This window comes from Gobio gobio (assembly GCF_949357685.1).
Source record: "Gobio gobio genome assembly, chromosome: 2".
Lineage (NCBI taxonomy): Eukaryota > Metazoa > Chordata > Actinopteri > Cypriniformes > Gobionidae > Gobio > Gobio gobio.
In genome coordinates, this window is record NC_137098.1 from 66,651,353 (window position 1) to 66,666,905 (window position 15,553).

The 15,553-nt window shown below is 40.6% G+C and overlaps 1 protein-coding gene across 1 annotated transcript in view; it reads left to right on the plus strand.

Annotated features, from left to right (window-relative positions):
* The window catches only part of LOC307120059 (uncharacterized protein), a 17,190-nt gene extending 2,753 nt beyond the window's left edge, over nt 1-14,437 (plus strand). Inside the window, exons 3-7 of the mRNA XM_079806911.1 lie at nt 1-79; nt 166-417; nt 12,319-12,470; nt 12,549-12,710; nt 12,796-14,437. The exon at nt 1-79 is cut by the window's left edge and continues 206 nt beyond it. Of these exons, the coding sequence (XP_079663037.1) occupies nt 1-79; nt 166-417; nt 12,319-12,470; nt 12,549-12,710; nt 12,796-12,960 (810 nt within the window). The 3' untranslated portion in view covers nt 12,961-14,437. The remainder of the gene's footprint in view (nt 80-165; nt 418-12,318; nt 12,471-12,548; nt 12,711-12,795) is intronic.
* The last annotated feature ends 1,116 nt before the right edge of the window (nt 14,438-15,553 follow it).

Genomic DNA, 15,553 nt, shown 5'->3' on the forward strand with positions numbered 1-15,553 from the left:
CAGGGAAATGACAGCGGGCAATACGAGGCCCTTACGGCCTGGGAGCGACTTTTGGCTGACTTCCAGCTGACAGTGGAGAGTAAGACCCGTCCATCGGCCTCGTCTTCATTTACACGCATGCTGTAAACTTCAGTATCTCAGCTCAGATGTTGTGCTGTTTTCCAGACCCCGTCTCTGAGCCTGTGGTCAGAGTGAGTCCCCATGATGTCAATTCGTCAGCTGGAGTGTGTCGGGCCGCAGTCAACTGCTCCGTCGACGGCAGCTGGGCCTTGTATAACTGCAACCGAAGTCTGTGTGCGGAGACGCACTCCTCTCTGTCCTCCATCAACTTCACTGTCACTGTGCTGGACGCCGGCTTCCAGTGCCACGCCAGCAACCACGTGAGCAGGAATCATTCTCCGACTTCAGACTTCATGTGTAAGTTTATTCAATACTCATCTCGGTCTGTAATAATCAACCCTTACACTTGGGATTTCACACTGATTTCACACTGCTCTTATTTGCATATTTATGATATTAATAGCGAGTAGGCCTACGTTACGCAACGTGTGTGTGTAAATCTGTGGAAACGTGGTGAATCCCCTCTGGTTTCTAACGAAAGAAAAACAGGAACGCGGAGGAGTGTTTATATCACTGTGTGAAGTTAATAACTGTTTCCTCCAGATGCTGAAATTAAACCGTTACAGACTGCATGAATATAATCAGGCAAACATGGAGGACTGCTGGCACCACAAACCTCTTGATTGTTTATCACAAATACTGTATGTAAACTGTACTCTAAAGTGCTAAATGTGGACAATTAGGCTTTAAAGTATTGCAGAGTAACATCGTTGTAAAAAGGATGGCTACTAGTAGCTCTCCCAGTGTGAATTTGCCGGTTGATAACTGACCCACTACAGAGCGTCCGGTGAGAGACGTTTACCACAGAAGATCAGGTCTACGGGAATAACACATTTATTGTCACCACAACTCGGTACACTGAATAAATCGTTGTCTACTAGTGAAAGATAAAAGAGAAATATAACAAATAGTAGTTCCAATAAATAAGAACAGTAATCTTGACAAGGAATATTTAAATACAACGGTTAATACAGTAAATAGGAAGAACAAATTCAATTCAATTCAATTCAAATTTATTTGTATAGCGCTTTTCACAATACACATTGTTTCAAAGCAGCTTCACAGAAAGTGCATTTCATAAATGTACATTGAAAAATGTTAGAAAGAGAATGTTAAAGAAAAATGTTAGGATAAGTTAACCAATCATGTATTATTTTAGGCCATAACAACGCTGGCGTTGAGTCGTCTCTTCACAGGCGTCGAGTCATCTCTTCACAGGTGTCGGGGCATCTGAAGTCTCCATGAGAGGCTGGATACAAACTGGAGCTGACGAACTAGTTACCTCGGGACTAGTGTCCCGAGATAACAACAGAAAAGCAGATGGGAAATAATTAGCATAGCTGCTGTTCAGAATATTAATGCTGTTGGTGCGATTTAACTGTAGTATAAAACGTATTTATAATGTGAATGCTTGGCTAAAGAGATGCGTCTTTAATCTAGTTTTAAACTGGGACAGCGAGTCTGAACCTCGAACAACAGCAGGAAGACTATTCCAGAGTTTAGGAGCTAAATGTGAAAATGCCCTCCCTCCTTTAGTGGACTTAGATATCCTAGGAATGACCAGAAGCCTCGAGTTTAGTGATCTTAAAGAGCGCGATGGATTGTAGGGCGATAAAAGATCCGTTAAATACACTGGAGCTAAACCATTTAGGGCTTTATAGGTCAGTAGCAATACTTTGTAATTGATACGGAACTTCACAGGTAACCAGTGTAGAGATGATTCAAGATTCAAGATTCAAGAGTTTTATTTGTCACATACACAGTTATATACACAATATACAACTGGCAGTGAAATGTAAACAGGTCCGCTCCATGGACAGTGCAAATAACAGTTACAAGAAATTAAATAGAAATAGAATAAAATTAGAATAAAAAGTATTAACATAAGTAGAATTATAAATAAATCAAGTAAAAGATAAAAATAGGAAATAAGATAAAAAAAAATATATAAAAAATATGTGGATATGATAAGTGAGATAAACTGTAGACTTAAAAATAAGTGGTTAACATAAAATATATAATATGTATATATAAAGAAGTATAATGTGCAAGGTTTATTACAGGTTGTTACGCAGTAACAATAGGAACGTAAAGTGCAGTGCAATTGCAGTATGTGGATGTTAATGTTAAAAAACTGTATGTTTATGCGTGTGCGGGGGTGAAGTGAAGTCACGTGACTGAGTTCAGGAGTCTGATGGCCTGGGGGAAGAAACTCCTCCTGAGTCTTTCAGTCTTTGCCATCAGGCTACGGAAGCGCTTACCAGATGGCAGCAGGGTGAAGTGAGAGTTTGCAGGGTGATTAATGTCTCTGATGATTTTAGTAGCTCTACCTCTGCAGCGTTTGGTGTAGATGTCCTGCAGAGACGGGAGAGCTGAGCCTGAGATGCGCTCGGATAAGCGCACCACTCTTTGCAGGGCTTTACAGTCGTGACTGGTGCTGTTCCCGTACCACGCTGTGATGCACTGAGTCAGGACACTTTCTATCGCCCCTCGATAGAAAGTTTTCAGGATGGCTGGTGAAACCCTGAATTTCCTCAGCTGGCGCAGGTGGTACAGTCTTTGCCTGGCTTTTTTCACCTGTGTCTGGATGTGTGTAGTCCAGGTCAGATCCTCGGAGATGTTCACACCCAGGTATTTGAAGCTGCTCACTCTCTCTACCGGTGTCCCGCTGATCATGAGAGGGGAGTATGACCGATGCTGTCTCTTCCTGAAGTCCACAATCAGTTCTTTGGTGATAAAATCACCAATGATAAAATTGGTGTTATATGATCATATTTTCTTGACCTAGTAAGAACTCTAGCAGCTGCGTTTTGGACTAACTGTAGCTTGTTTATTGATGATGCAGGACAACCAGCTAATAAAGCATTACAGTAATCTAGTCTCGAGGTCATGAATGCATGAACTAACTTTTCTGCATCTGAGATAGATAGCATGTTACGTAGCTTAGCAATGTTTCTAAGGTGGAAAAATGCCGTTCTTGTAACATATGAAATATGATTTTCGAAAGACAAGTTGCGGTCTAATATAACACCCAGGTCTTTTACTGTAGTGGATAAAGTGACAGGATATCCTTCCAAGTTAAAGTTGTTTTGTGAGAGGTTTTGTGGGCAGTTTTTTGGACCAATAAGTAATACCTCCGTTTTATCTGAATTCAATAGCAGAAAATTACACGTCATCCAGTGTTTAATATCATCAACACACGCTGTCAGTTTAGATAATTTTGCGTTTTCATCTGGTCGTGATGAAATATATAATTGAGTGTCATTAGCATAACAGTGGAAATTAATTCCATGTTTTCTTATAATATTACCAAGTGGCAGCATATATATAGAGAATAGCAGAGGGCCTAGCACGGATCCTTGCGGCACCCCATAGTCTACTGATGTTATCTTTGATTTTTCCCCATTTAGACAGACAAAATGGTAGCGGTCTGATAAATACGATCTAAACCAGTTTAATGCCTGTCCCTGAACACCAGTGTAATTTTGAAGTCGATCTAAGAGTATTTTATGATCTATAGTATCGAACGCAGCACTAAGATCGAGTAGAACTAGTATTGAGATACAGCCTTGGTCAGAAGCTAGAAGTAAATCATTTGTGATTTTAACGAGCGCGGTTTATGTGCTGTGATGCGGCCTGAATCCTGATTGAAATTTTTCATAGATATCATTTTCTTGCAAGAAAGAGCACAATTGAGTGGACACAACTTTTTCTAGTATTTTAGACATGAATGGAAGATTTGAAATTGGTCTGTAATTTGCTAGGTTATTATGATCTAATTGTGGCTTCTTAATGAGAGGTTTTATGACTGCCAACTTGAATATTCTTTACAAATGTGCCATTATATAGGGAAAATGCACCTCTACAAATGACTAATATGGTGCAGTTGAAATTCGACACCGTTCGGCGCTGAATACAGAGACTGTATAGCATTTTAGTGTGCATGCGCTTAAAGAGTGCTTTAAAGGTGTCATAAACTGGCTTTTTAAATTTTTTATACTGTTGTCTGAGGTCAACTTATGACGTTTGCGTGGTTTTTACATTCAGAAACATCATAATGAATAAGTAATAGGCTATTTTCTGCCTTGGTTTTGAGGCTCTCTGAAAACCAATTGGTTTTGATGGGCGTGCCGCACTGGAAGTAAACGCCCACGGCTAGGATTGGATGAGATTTGCATATTTAATGGGCTCCTGCTCCCCCTGTCAGTGACAGCGCGTGGCAAACGGCAACCGGAATTAATCGCCCAGCCCACAGCCAGGACTCGCAAAATGTCTTTATCAAACAAACACAATGATTCATCTCTCATCCACCCGCGATTGATGGAATGTTATTTCTGTATCATTTCGCTTGATCATCAGTGAATATAACCGCAAACCATACACACACACACACACACACACACGCGCGAGCCTGTCTGAAAACACATAGCCCCGGGACTTTGGGCTTTACAAGTCCGAGTCTGATCACGAATGAACCAATAACAGCTTCTCCAGCCTGTGACAGCGTGCTAAGGTATGTAATCAATAGATATCAAACAATCTGTAACAATGCAATACTAACAAACAGGGACGTCACTAGGATTGGAAGACAGGGGGGGCTTAGCCCCCAGGGTATTTGTAACTTGCGTTTGCAAAATCTTTGCACTCACTAGAACTACACTTATGTCAACAACCAGTCAAGAAACCAAGATGTTAACAAGTAAAACATGACAGACATATCCTCTTCTTTCATTTCTACTCTGTTAAAGAAAAGTTAGTGTAATGTTAGCTTTTAGACACATTAAAGCTGCATGGGGGAATTAACTTAGGCCAGACTTTGCTCCTGATGAGTTACTATAAGCAATGACTAAATGCTATCTGTCTGCTCATGTAAATGTATGATAAAGTAATAGCATACTGTATCTAATTCCTCTCTATATAAGGCAAATTGTCCACAGAATGCTATTTAATTACACAGAACCGCATGTATTCAACCCATTTTTGAGCTAAAATACAAATATACAGCTAAACCTAAATTGAGTTAAACCTATACAAATACCACAGCTGTACAATTTTCACACCCTATACTAAATTTACCCTATACAATAGCCTAATGACATAACATTATTTAATATTTGAATCACAGCTTATCCTAGTGACCCATCGACAACCCAAGTGCATTTTACCTCAAACTTGCGACTAGTTAACTTTCTAAAGTAGCAATCGCTTCTCGGGTCGACATTAACACACTGACAACATTATATTCTGAATTTAAAAAAAATGTATACCACTTTTTAATGTGTGATTGTGTAAAGGTGTTCACGAGATACCAACCTTTCGCCAACTTGCTTTCAACGTCGAACACTCGTTCTCATGAAGACTGCGGTGTGCACGGAGGGGAGGGGCTGTGCGTGTGTGTGTGTGTGTGTGTGTGTGTGTGTGTCACGCGTGTGTGTGAGAGTCGCAGGGAAAGGAAATGCAGCTGAACGTTATTTGCTCTATGAAAGACATTGATAAAGACGAAAACTAAGGTAATTTAATCTAGAATTTTATTTTAGTTAGTTTTGCCAAACACACATTACAGTTTATGTTAGTTATCATTTTTTTGTAATGGCTCGTTTTTTTATTTTTATTTCAGTTAACGATAACCCACCTAGTTTTCGCTTTTTAGTTTGTTTTCGTTAAGCAGGAAGCTGCTGCGTGCTGATTGGCTGTGCCGCTGCAACTGCAGGAACCTATGGCGAGACCGCTGGGCGAGACGGACCAATCAGGTCCTTCTATACTCCCGCCACAAGGGGCAACAAATTTTTTGTATAGCCAAGGGTATATAAAACCCTGTCTCGCCAGGTTAGTCAGGTTAATCGACTGAAGCGACTCCTGAGCAAGCGAAGCACGGCAAGCAAACGCAATACTCGTTTCCTCTTCTCAGGGAACTGAGGTTACGTTAGTAACCGAAGCGTTCCCTTTCGAGAGTACTCTCGTATTGCGTTTAGCTAAACGTTAGGGGACCCAATGCAAAACGCCGTGCTCGCTTAACGGCTCTGAAGCCCGGAGACACCATACCCAAGCCGACCTAAGTGGGCCCGTAATATGATATCATGAAGTCCCAGTATGAGCCAGACCTGAGTCGGGCCATTTAATGAGAATAACACGCAAAGATACGTGTAGTATATATATATATATATCTATATATATATGTATGGACCAGACATAGTCGGGCCAAAGAATAATGAATGACCAGACAATTCGAGTCGTATAAGGAATGTGCTTATGACTTATACAAATAGTTAACCCAGACCAGACTGACAAGCCTTAAGGGGTTAAATGTATTACACAGCTGGCCTGTAAGGCAGGGACATCTAAATTATAAGAAATTATAAAAGTGGACGGGGAGGCCCAGCCTGCCGCCGCACAGATATCATTCAGAGAAATGCCAGTAGACCAAGCCCACGATGAGGCCATGCCTCTAGTAGAATGGGCTTTGACGCCTATAGGGCAGCTGAGATCTTTAGACTCATAAGTCAGCGAGATAGCATCCGCTATCCATCGTGACAAGGTCTGCTTTGTAACCGCGCACCCGCGGGTGCGGCCGCCAAAGCACACAAAGAGCTGTTCAGTTTGTCTGAAAGCAGCGGAACGCTCTATGTATATTCTCAGCGCTCTGACAGGACAGAGCAAATTAGCATCTTCCTCATCTAACGATGATGAGAGTGCTGAAAGTGAAATGACCTGTGCTCTGAACGGAGTTGAAAGCACCTTAGGTACATATCCATGCCTTGGTTTGAGGACGACTTTGGAGTCGTTTGGCCCAAATTTCAGACAAGAGGCGCTCACTGAGAGCGCGTGCAGATCACCCACCCGCTTAACTGATGCGATCGCTAGCAGAAAAGCGGTCTTTAGTGATAGGAGCTTTAAGCTCACCGAATGCAGAGGCTCGAATGTAGAGCCTTTCATGGCATCCAGGACCGTGGACAGGTCCCATATAGGTACTGAAGGGGGGCGAGGTGGGTGAAGCCTTCTAGCCCCTTTAAGGAAGCGCACGATAAGATCGTTCTTTCCCAGTGACAGTCCGTTGACTTGAATGTGATACGCTGCTATAGCAGCCACATAAACTTTGAGCGTGAAGGGGGAACGACCCACGTCCAGTAGCTCTTGTAAAAAAGTGAGCACTTCTGACACTTCACAATTATGTGGGGTCAGGCTTCGTGCTTTACACCAGTCTGAAAAGACTGACCATTTGCCTGAATAGAGCCGCCTGGTCGTGGGGGCTCTAGCTTCAGAAATAGTGTTTAAAACATTTTCAGAGAGGTTCTCATGTACCCGTTGATGGGCCAGACATGAAGCGCACATAGATCGGGACGGGGATGCCAGATCTGCCGTTTTGCCTGCATGAGGAGGTCTCTCCTCAGCGGTATTGGCCACGGAGCTGTATCTGACATCCGACTTAGCAGTGAGAACCATGGTTGAGTTCTCAAAAGCGGGGCTATTAAAAGCACAGCGCACTTGCTCTCCCTGATCCTCTCTATGACCTGAGGTAACATTGAGATTGGGGGAAAAGCATAAAGAGGAAGGTTGGGCCATTCATGGGCCAACGCATCCTTGTGCTTGGAGAAATATATTAGGCATTGAGAATTGCCTTGTGAGGCGAAAAGATCCACTTTTGCCTCTCCAAACCTGCCCCAAATTGTCTGAATCGTATGTGGGTGAAGAGACCACTCTGCTGGGGACACTTTGTCCCTGGACAGCATGTCCGGACCCAGATTCAGAATGCCTGGCACATGAGTCGCTCTCAGCGAGCTCAGGTTTCGCTCTGCCCATATTAGGACTTTTTCCGCCATTGTGTGTAGACCGATAGATCTTAGACCGCCCTGGCGTTTTATATAGGCTACCACTGACCTGCTGTCCGTTCGGATCAGGACATGGTGGTGCTTTATGTACGGAAGGAAAGCTCTTAGCGATAGCGTGACCGCTTTCATCTCTAGACAGTTTATGTGAAGGCTCTTCTCCGAGTCTGACCAGAGACCGGAGACTGGCCTGCCCTTGTGAAGGGCTCCCCAACCTAGGTTGGATGCATCTGTTGAGATAACTTTCCACTTCGTAACAGTGCCCAAGCTCACGCCCGCGGCGATTCAGCCAGTGCTGTAGGGGGCGCATGTGTAACAGACCTAGTCTGAGAACTGGCGTCGCCGAGGCCATGTGACCCAACATCCTCTGAAAGTGTTTGAGAGGAGTGAGTGCACCGGACCTGAGGGAAACCGCTCGGTTCTGAACAGAGAGCGCGCGCTGTGATGTCAGTCGCGCGTTCATCTGCAGTGAGTCTAACACTGTTCCCAGAAACGAAACGTTCTGTGTGGGAGACAGTGAGCTCTTTGTCACGTTGATTCTGAGGCCCAAGCATTTTAAATGGTTGAGAAGCCAAGATATGTGGTTCAATAACTGTATCTCTGACTGAGCTATTATGAGCCAGTCGTCGAGATAGTGGAGAATTCTCATTGAGGGGCTATTTGTATGTGGAAATAGGTATCCTCTAGATCCACAGTGAAAAACCAATCCCCCGGGTGAATGTGCGCGAGGATTTGTTTCATTTTCAACATTCTGAACGGGCGCTTCATAAGGGCTTTGTTCAGATGTCTGAGATCTAGGATGGGCCTGAGGCCACCGTCCTTTTTTGGTACAAGGAAGTAACGACTATAAAAGCCCGACTCGCTCTGTGAGGGGTGTACGGCTTCCACCGTCCTTTTCATTAACAGTTTTGATATTTCGGTTCGAAGCACATGACTTGTGTCGCTTCTAGGGTTGGGTATCGTTTGGGTTTTTTTCGATTCCGGTGCCAAACCGATACTTTTAAAACGGTTCCGGTGCCTAAACGGTGCCTGAACCGATACTTTTTTTTTTTTTAAAGGCCACAAAACGAGGTGGATGACATTAAATGGCTTTTTATTTATTTATTTTTTATTTAAATTGAACCATTTATTAAAAGTTTAATGTATACTTAAATGTATGAATATAAATAAAAACAAAACACAATTTACTTATTTACAAATTATAATTGACTTATTTACAAATTCACAGTAAAACCTAAGCCACCTAACCCAACTACAACAAGCCTAATATAACTCTTAATTACAATAATAACAGCAGTTGTCTGTATTCTTGCTCTGCTACTAACCAGCTTCGAGCTTCAGCTCTTTTTTGAAATATGTTCATATTCTCTGGCTAAATATTTTAGAACGCATGGTCTTAATGTTTCCATGGCGACGCGTCATGTTTCTCACATGATGACGCAGCCGCAATAGCGCTGACAGCTCAGCTGTATCGGGTTTATTTCGTTTTTTCTTTTTATTCAAAATATTCACAAACTTCTTAACTGTGTCACGAACTATCTGATGTTCAAATGTGTGAGTCAATGTGTGTTAGTTGATCTATAAAGCGCAATGGGCGGCGCCATGTTAGTTTGCGCCTCAGAATCGGATCTGTCGGATTTACAACACTTGAGTTCATTCTCGTCTCACGAAATACATGAAAGTAAGTGACCAGTGAACTGGAAGAAGAACAGAGTAAACGCTATAGTTACTATATAATGTGCATGTATCTGATGTGAATAAAACATGTAACGTTAGTCAAATTATAACCGTCTGAAAGGATTGTCATAGCCGCTTTCATAGACATCAGGGTGTGTTTTTTGCTAGTGGAGCTACTTATGAGCATTTAAATGTCTGAAACCTGAAATAAACATGATGTCCTTGAAAACACTGAATAGTTGTCATGAGTTGTGATGTGACGAGCGCTGAGCGTCTGTCTCTGGCTCAGCCAAAGCGCAAAAGCACGTTTGAATTTTGGCACCGAAATGAGGAACCGAAATCTGCGTTCTGATTCGGTCCGGTACATACCGGTTATATAAGTACCGGTGCCATATTGGAACCGGATTTCGGTACCCAACCCTAGTCGCTTCTCATCGTTGTCTCTTCCATGGCGCGAAAGCGTGGTGGTCTGCGAGCAAACTGTAGCGAGTAACCTTGTTCTATTATGTTCAACACCCATTTTGAAATGCCGGGAATGGCCTGCCAGGCCTCGGCCTTCGAAGCCAGGGGCTGAATTAATTTGTGGGGCGAGTCGCTGAGTAACAGGGACTTGGTGGCCCGATAATGTTGCTTTAAAGTGGCGCTTATGAGGGAATTGTTTCCCGCCGCCTGAGTGCAGGGGGCCGGGGGACATAGAATATTGGTGCTTGTGTACAGGCGAGCGAGTTTGAGCACGGGCTCGTTGACTGTGAGGATAGTGTTTCCAGCCACCTGAGTGCAGGGGGCTGGGGAACATGGGGGAGTGATTGAGTGTAGGGGTACATGCTTTAATGCTGGCACACTGCCTACAGAGAAAAACTCTTTTTGTGACTCATATGGGTCGCCGTGAAAACGGCGTTTGTGTACAGGCGAGCGCGTTTGTTTGCGGGCTCGTTAGCTGTGAATGTGATGTGTCCAGCCACCTGATTGAAGGGAGCTGGAGGACATTTTGGAAGAGAGCGAGGTGGTAAACCGGCCGAAGCGGGTGTTATCCACCTTCTCTTTGTGCCTCTGGCTAGGACGGCTTTGGCGGCTCAGGTTTCGACACATTGCTAGGTCGGGGACCTCGACGCTCCGGCGGTCTGCTGCGGCTCGTAGAGCGGGAACGCTGTCCGGGCTTAGAAGCCGCGCGAGGCTGGTGAGCTGGTGGCGCCGCCTTGGTGGGCTGGGCTGGTCCAGCTTTAGCGTGACGGCTAGCAGAGGAGCTGGAACGCTTGGGCAGGAAATGTCGCATTGCCTGTGAAGCCTTTTGCGCCTCTGTGAAGCATTCCGTGAACCCAACCACGGAGGGACTGAATACTCCTGAAGGCGACATGGGCGCGTCCAGGAAAGTGGTCTTGTCCGAGTCTTTCATCTCGGTTAGGTTGAGCCACAAATGGCGCTCCAACACCGTCAAGTTGGCCATACATCTGCCGATCGCCTGAGCATTGGCCTTGGTAGCGCGCAGGGCCAAGTCAGTGGCGCCGTGCAGATCCTTCAGAGCCTCGTTATCAGGGACAGACTCATCCAGGGAATGGAGGAGTTTGGCCTGGAAGACCTGAAGCACCGCCATAGAGTGTAGCGCTGAGGCCGCCTGGCCGGCGGAGGCGTATACGAAAATGTTCATGAATCCAAAAATTTACATCAGAGCGGCTTTACGAACGATTTACACACACATTCGTTCTGCTCGTGTTTCATGAATGAGGCATATAGAGCGGAAAGTATAAAGGGACTTTATGACTTTATTCAGAGTTAAAAATTACTCTGGCATGTCCAAAATCACATTCTCTTGAGGAGGTACTTATATTGAATAATCAATTACTTTGCGACTACTTAAAGTAATAATTATTTTTAAATAAAATAATATAAAATAAAACATAAAATAATATAAAATAAAACATAAAATAATATAAAATAAAACAATAAATAAAATAATATAAAATAAAACATAAAATAATATAATATAAAATAAAATAAAACAAAATAATATAAAATAAAACATAAAATAATGAATAAAATAATATAAAATAAAACATAAAATAATAAAATAAAATAATATAAAATAAAACATAAAATAATACAATTAAATAAAATATAAAATAAATAAAATAAAATGGGATAGTAAAGTGTCCATCGTATACTTCTTTTGTCACACATTTTTTCATCTACTATATAGTAGGGAAGTATGCAATTACAGATATAGACATTATTTCAGGGTTATAAAATAAAATGTAATAAAATAATAAGATAAAAAAAAAAAAAAAAAAATATATATATATATATATATATATATATATATATATATATATATATATATATATATATATATATGTATATATATATATATGTATATATATATATATATATATATATATATATATATATATATATATATATATATATATATATATATATATTATAAAATAATACAATAAAATTAAATAAAAAATTTTTTAATATGAAATAAAAATAATGTTGTTGTTGTTTCTCTCTCTTTTTATTGTATTTCTTTTTTTGTTAATATTTACAAAAATATTCAAATAAAATAACATTTTATTGTTTTATTTTACATTTAAGTTAAAAAAACTATATAAAATAACATAATAATAAAGTCTTGTGTAAATAGCCGTTTCGTTGTTTCTCTTTCTAAAATATTTTTAATATTTCTGTTTATCTTCAGGCCATGAAAAACTGCAAAGTGATTTGCGTTCTCCACCAGCCTTCATCTCTTGGATCGCCGTCACCGCTGGGGTTGGTGTCGTGTTGGGATTGTTCATGGGTTTGATTGTAGTAGTTGTCAAGAAAAGAAAGACTTCAAAAGTTCATCCGCAGGTATTGGTCAAACTCTCTCTCGGAGCAGAATCACCTGTCACGACTGTCGTTCTCATGTCTGTTCTTTCTCTGTATCAGTCCAGTCATGTTGTGACAGGCCACGGCAGGACTACAGTGATTGAACAGCATCATGAAACCATCTACAGCACAGTGGAAAAGCCAGGCGCATCCCAGAATCCTCCAGGAAACAACACTGACAGCAGCACAGGAGGAACCATCTATGACACTCCGTCACGACATGTATGTTACGCTTTGAGATTTGAACTTTGACCTGATATTACCAGAAACTCTGACCTGTTCATTTGTTGGTTTGTGTCTTTCTCAGCCCAAGGTCTGTCAGGTAAACAGTATGGCGGTAATGATAGATAAGCAGGAGCAACAGCCATCTGGACCCGACAGAACTGTTCAAGTAAGAGCTACAGTACATCAGGCAGAAGAACCCGACTCAGAACAAATAAACACGGTTTACTGCAAACTGGGAGAGATATGACACGTCAGAAACATGAGACCACAGGGGAAAGACTGCACATTTTGTGTGTTTTTATTACTCAATAGATGTGTTGGCTCAGCTAAGCATTATATGGTCATATGCTTACTGCGTACTGTGTAATATACACTGTATGCTGCCTGATATTTTTATTAAACAGTATGCATTACACTCTTACAAATAAAGGTTCAAGGGGACTTTTGTAGCAAAGCTATTCATAGTTTCCAGTCATGTGACTGGCACAGAGACCTGGAGAGCAGAACATCCAGAATATGAGCGCAATACGCATTTTCTCTCAAATGGTTTTATATGTAAATACACTTAACAAGAAACTGTGCTTTGTGTTTATATTCTGGCTTCATCTGCTTGCGTGTATATAGTATGCATCATTAATAAGGTGTGTATTGAATTTGGTCTTTTAATAAAGCTGTCTTAGTTCATTAATGAATGACGGGCAAAGGAGGAAAGCCTTGTTTTGCCCTCCAGTTGGGCATTTATATAAGGGTGTGATGTCACGTGAAAAACTATCAATAGAAGAACCTTTTTTGGAGAACATTTTCAGTGATCAGAACATTCTAAAATAACCTTTTCCGTGATCAGAACATTCTAAAAGAACCTTTCAGTGATCAGAACATTCTAACAGAACCTTTTGTGAATGGAAAGGTTCCATGGATTTTAAATCGTCGATCGTCCAAATCATTGGATTTGGAACCGTCGATGCCAATAAAGAACCATTATTTTTAAGAGTGTGTGCAATGAAAACAGTCCTATATTGTTGTCCAGTGACCTCATTGTGTAGCATGTTTAACTCTTTCCCCGCCAAACACTGAATTTTTCGTTATTCGTGAGAAAAAATGCTTCCCTGCCAAACACTGAATTTTCCTTATTCGTGAGAAAAAATGCTTCCCTGCCAAACACTGAATTTTCCTTATTCGTGAGAAAAAATGCTTCCCCGCCAAACACTGAATTTTCCTTATTCGTGAGAAAAAATGCTTCCCCGCCAAACACTGAATTTTCCTTATTCGTGAGAAAAAATGCTTCCCCGCCAAACACAGAATTTCCCGAATTTTTGTTTGTTTGTTTAATATATTGTTGAAAATATTGCATGCTCAGATATTTATACAACATATTCTATGGGCCATTACATTTTTGGGAAAATGATCAAAAACCCTGGCGGTGGCTGGCAACTTAAAAAAAAAAAAAAAACGCTGGAGGGGAAAGAGTTACATTTATTCATTTGGAAGAGTTAATCCAGCAATTTATTTTTTTTGCATTTTTAATTGCATTTTGTGTAATAATGTGTTCTCTCAAACACTGTATGATGTTTAATATTTCTCTGGTGCTCAGGTTATCATCTCATTTGCTCATTACAGTATATGAATCTGGGTCGACAACTCTTTAGTGACGAATGGAGCTGGAATATTGTCATGTAATGTAATACTAAAGTTTTATTTTTGTAAAATAAAGGCATTTGCTGAGTAATTGTTTTGTCAATTTGTTATTTATTTGCTGCACTCGTTTAATTTAAGGACGATATAAACTTGACATAGTCAAGTTAAAACAACGAGTTCTAGAGTCTAGATTGTGATGTGTTTAGCTGAATGAAGGCGTATGATTAATGATTTCCGCATATAATGAAACCAATGTGGTTTTTATAGGCAGAGCACACAGGAAGTTCACATTTATCTTTGGTAAATCGAATAAGATATTCAAATAGTGTTCAAAAAATGTCATAAAGATATATAAATCTTAAAAATATATAATTTTAAATATAAAAGTTTAAATTGGAATAATTCAAAAACAGTCCTTTAGCTTGTCTTACAAATTACTTTAAGACATTTATCTTTACACTTTTACTGAGTGAATGATGCTTGTTCTTAAATTCTGTGGTAAGTTATAAAACAAACAAATTTCAGAGCAAGCAACATTTGGTTTTATGTTCTGATTATGATTAATCTGTAGCCAGATGCAAAACTCATCCATGACTCCCAGCATGTATAAATAATGTGGCATAAATTATCCAGATCAACCAGTTATGCTTAATATTTAGTTTTATTTTTGCTGTCGTTTTAATTGTTGTGACTTTAGTTGTTTGTTTTGTCTTGTTTCTGGATATTTTAATTGTTCCCATTGTTTGAGATTCATACGCTAATTTTTGATGTTTCTGTGTCTAAATGATGGAGTATTTCAAAACCTTCTGTGCATAATGTTTTTGAAATCATCCCCATTATCTGGTTGCCACAGCACTGCTGGGTCTTGTGCTGTAAAATCATAGGCTTACTACAACCCCAAATCAGAAAAACTTGGGACAGTATGGAAAACGCAAAAAAACAAAAAAAAAAGAAGTGATTTCTAAATTTACTTTGACTTGTATTTCATTGCAGACAATATGAACACAAAATATTTCATGTTTTGTCTGGTCAACTTCATGTCATTTGTAAATATGAATCCTTTCCTGTCATTCAGACCTGCAACACATTTAAAAAAAAGTTGGGACAGGAGCAATTTAGGGCTAGTAATGAGGTAAAATGGTTAAATAATGATGTGATTTGAAACAGGTGATGTCAGCAGGTGATTGTAATTATGATTTGGTACA